The sequence below is a fragment of the Cariama cristata genome, unplaced genomic scaffold (genome assembly GCF_000690535.1).
Source record: "Cariama cristata isolate BGI_N322 unplaced genomic scaffold, ASM69053v1 Scaffold45522, whole genome shotgun sequence".
Classification (NCBI taxonomy): Eukaryota; Metazoa; Chordata; class Aves; order Cariamiformes; family Cariamidae; genus Cariama; species Cariama cristata.
In genome coordinates, this window is record NW_009602933.1 from 3888 (window position 1) to 8046 (window position 4159).

The following is a 4159-nucleotide window of genomic DNA, read 5'->3' on the forward strand; positions in this document are numbered from 1 at the left end:
TTTTTTTAACAGCAAATCAAAACAGTGCGCTACAGTTCATCACATTTGCTTTTTTATAATCCAACACATTCAGCCTGAAAATTAAAATCAGATCAAATTTTCATACACAGTGTCTCTTATATCAGTCACTAGACCGTTGGGTTATTTTAAAATGTTATACTGCAGATGGATAATCTTACTGGTAAAAGTCAAACTCAGTTTCCACTAACATCAGCAGAAATACAGAGAGGCTGGCTGCTGCCAGATATTTAATACAGGAATCAGAAAACACTAAAGTTCCAAAGTATTTTTAAAATACTTCAAATCATGTGTGTCTCATAATTTTTGGGGTCTGTTTTGTGATTTTTAAGGGATGAGGAACAGACACATTTGAATGTTGCATATATTCAGATCTTTTGTACCTACAATTAATTGGAGAAGAGTTAATTTTTACAGATGAGTAGCACACAATGATCTGAAGCATTACCACTACCAGTTATGATCCAACACGGGTTGTTGTGGTTCTTTTATCTGAGAAGAAGCTTTTGAGGAGAAACACCTGCCCGACGCTAACAACAAGAAGAATGATTGCTTCCCCTATTGACCAGTAGGCCACCCTCGTGTTTAAATCCTCTGCTCTGCTGCGGCCCTGAGCTTCCCTCAAGCGGAAGTGAGTCTGATAATCGATGACAGACTTCAAAGCTTCATGAATTGAAACACACGCAGACTCCATCTAGAGAAGCAAATGAAAACACACCACTGAATTAAGAATCCTTTTAGAGCTTTTTCTGTGAAGTTTTGTGGTTTCATATTTAAAATTAGGATTCATGTAACTTTGCAGGCTAAGGATTAACTCAGTCCATTGTCAGACTGAAATACTGTAAATGCAGTAAAAGTTAACTTACATTGAGCAAAGTCTAAACACAGGAATGCAACAGACTGTTAAAATACAGAAGCGTGTAAAACTGCTGATCTAATAAAAAGCAACGGGCTCTGACAGCCACCAAACAAATCTTAAATTCATGTATATTTCGGTTCAAAATGAACATTAGAAACACTTTTGAAATGTCAGTAATGCCCCAGTTGTTAATTCCACACATATCAGGAAAACAAGCAGTGGCTTCTAACATTATGATGCACATAGTATATATTAAATGCTTCTATGTTTCACTAGTATGACATTCTTTACTGCATAATGCTCACTCAAGTTGTACAACATCCTAAAATCCGAGTTACTGAACTCAACATGTTCTTTTGGCAAGAGACCCTTCTCTTAATCATGCCTGCAGAAAGCAGTTAGAGAAAGGACAATTCTGTTACCTTTCAGTGTTCCTGAATGCTCCATAACATAATCACGTAACGAATACCTAACAAATTGCCCAACCTCATTATCATTTTTCATTAAAAATTATTACCACTTTTCCAAGCCCTAGGTAATTTTTCACAAAAACTTCTTTCACTTTCAGTTTATCTTCTGTAAGTAAAAGTCAGTACTCCTCACTGTTTTATCATCAAGAGATTAATCTTAATAGATCTTCAAAATACTTTCTTTCTAGTCACAATTTGTTTTTCTGTTTTATGGCTTAAAATTAGTATTTTCTGAAGATTAAACAGCACAAACTATTATAAAAGGAAACATTAAAACACCCTGATAAGACCACTCTCTAGTTACTTATATCTGCAACTAACCATCTGTTCAAGTTGCCAACTTTCAAGACAGGTATCTGAACAAGTCTAAGATATTCTCAAAAAAATTCAGGGAGAGGTTTTACAAACTAAGTTCTGCCATTGGTCTCACTGATAAATTATAGAGGTCTCCTAGTCTGCACAAGGGATTTAAACACAAAGTCACTTTGGTTCTACGGATTTCTCTTTTACTGTCCCTGTGAAAACTGCTCAAATTTGGTCATGCCACAAGCCTCAAGAAAAGGCAACAAGAACGTTCTTACCAAAGATGTGTTGTACTTTGAAAACCAACTTTGCCTTTCCCAGATTCCTTATTTGCATTGTGTATGCTACAACCCAGTTATAAACTATTTTTTATATATCTTCTCTCACAGGCTGCAAGGGGCTGCAAGAAATGCTAGACCCAGGAACCGCATGTTCTGCATTGTCAAAAACCCTCTGCTGATGCCAAGGTAGCAAAAGAAAAACCAGACCTAACAGAACACACAGACTGAACAGAATGAAGACCAAAGTAAGAAAAGAGATGGAAAGATACAGGATCAAGAATCAGAACACAAAACAAAGCAGATCAGGAGAGTGACAAGAAGAAAGAGGTAAAAGCTGTAGTTGATTGCATAGCAAGTCATCTACTTGTTACAGTTCTCAGCTACTGCAGACTTATGTGAGGTAAATTCAAGTCAGATTGGCACTTGGGAAGTGGTATTTATACTGTTGAGTCCAGACTGGCAAAATAGTGACCATGTCCAGCATTCTTTAATGGTTGTTCAGAATGAGGTTTGGTGATAATTATATGTAAGGATATGAGTGGGAATTCATGAAGCAAGGGTTCCAAGGGAAGTTTTGATGGATTTAGATTGGGTAGAGATGGTACAAAACCATTAAAATCCTGAGAAACATAATAATAATGCTCTGACATTTCATAGTGTCTTATAAAGGACAGATATCTAGAAGGCATCTAAATACGGCTGATTTTGTTCACTTGTTTATTTTGCTAGAATTTTCTTCTCCATTTTAAAAATGGCAATTACTTAAGTCCTCCCCCAAAAAGACTCTACTATTTTAAATATAAAAATAATTCTCAGAGTTTTTCCAAAGTTTGGAAATTTTTAAAACCCTGACCCACTGATATTTACTGTTTGTGAAATCCACACTTCAAGAGGCACGAGTTCCCTTAAAAAAAATTAAAAAAGTGGCCTAACTTTCTCTTAAGCACTTGGCGATTCCTTCCCAACTCTATTCTGTGTTCTATAAATCTTATCTTCAGAAAGCAAGCTTATTTGTAGTAATTCAGGTTATTTTAAAAGCTCCAATCCATTGATTTTCAAAAGTGATATAGGTATCTAATGCAGCTGAAAAAACATTGCTTCCACCTAACAGCTGCTGTGAAACACAACAGCATTTTACCTGGGTAAGTGCAGTTACCCTGTTCTCACTAGGAAACAGTGGCGGATCTTCTCCAACCTGGAAATCAAAGTACACAGTTTTGTGTGTGAAAGTAGAGAATTCGTTGCTGAAGCAGAATTTGTATGTTCCGTTTCTGGATGCAGTAAACGTGAAACTATCATATTGTTTCTTCATCTCTTTGTACAATACAATGCCATCAGGATCTTCCAACCGACAGTCAACATCATAATGACCTCCAGTAATGACCTAAAAACAAAAAACAAGAAATTGTCTTTTTAACAAAACAGACATTATAAATGTGTTCTAAGAAGTATGATTTGTCAAAGTGGCACTGCAAAATTTTTTGCTTTAACAAATGCTTTAAAATATAATGCATTAATTTGAAAATCTTTCAAAGCAAGTCTGCAAAATTATTTTCTTCTGGAAGACACACAGAACATAATTCAAAATATTTTAGGTTCAGCACATGTAATGTGAACTGTATTTTCAAACCATTTACAAGAGCCATTTTAGTTACTCTGTTATAAATAATTGTACAACAGCAAAGGCTACCGTAGATGAAACTCGATGGGGGAGCAAAGGCATTACTGTAACAAATCAACCATTTGCTGTATCCACAAGTGCTCCATGGAATTGATTCAGCCAGCTGAGACTGCTAACATGCAGTTAAGACAGCTCCTTTCTGTACCGCCAAGAGTATAACTACCCTATTAGCTTCAGGCTGCAGGAATGGCATTCGACCAGTAGAACAGGTATTTCAGCTTAGCTCATCTTCACCTGTGCTTGTGAAGACAGCAATGTTCTGGGGCTCTGCTGCCTCCTTCCTGCACAGTTAGCCACAGCATTTCTTCCCCAAACCAGCACATCCAGAAATGCCCACAAGTGACTCAAAACACTACTTTCTCAAGGTTTTTTCCAGGCTTGGGTTATTGTTGGTCTACAACATACTGCTCTGTAGACCAGCTATCCCATCCCTACAGAAAGGCTGATTACCTGGTTGGAAGGAAAAACAAAAATAAGAGCAGTTGGGAGAGAAAAAACCATGGAACTTCAACAAGAAAAGTCAGATCATAAAAGTAAACAGCTCCTT

The 4159-nt window shown here is 36.6% G+C and overlaps 1 protein-coding gene across 1 annotated transcript; it reads right to left on the reverse strand.

Annotated features, from left to right (window-relative positions):
- Positions 1-305: 305 nt before the first annotated feature.
- LOC104156700 (transmembrane emp24 domain-containing protein 7) lies at positions 306-3315 on the reverse strand (the record flags this gene model as incomplete). Its single annotated transcript, XM_009694950.1, has 2 exons — positions 306-712; positions 3070-3315. Coding segments are annotated over 2 exons (483 nt in total), but the record flags the coding sequence as incomplete, so codon positions are not given.
- Between the last annotated feature and the right edge of the window lie 844 nt (positions 3316-4159).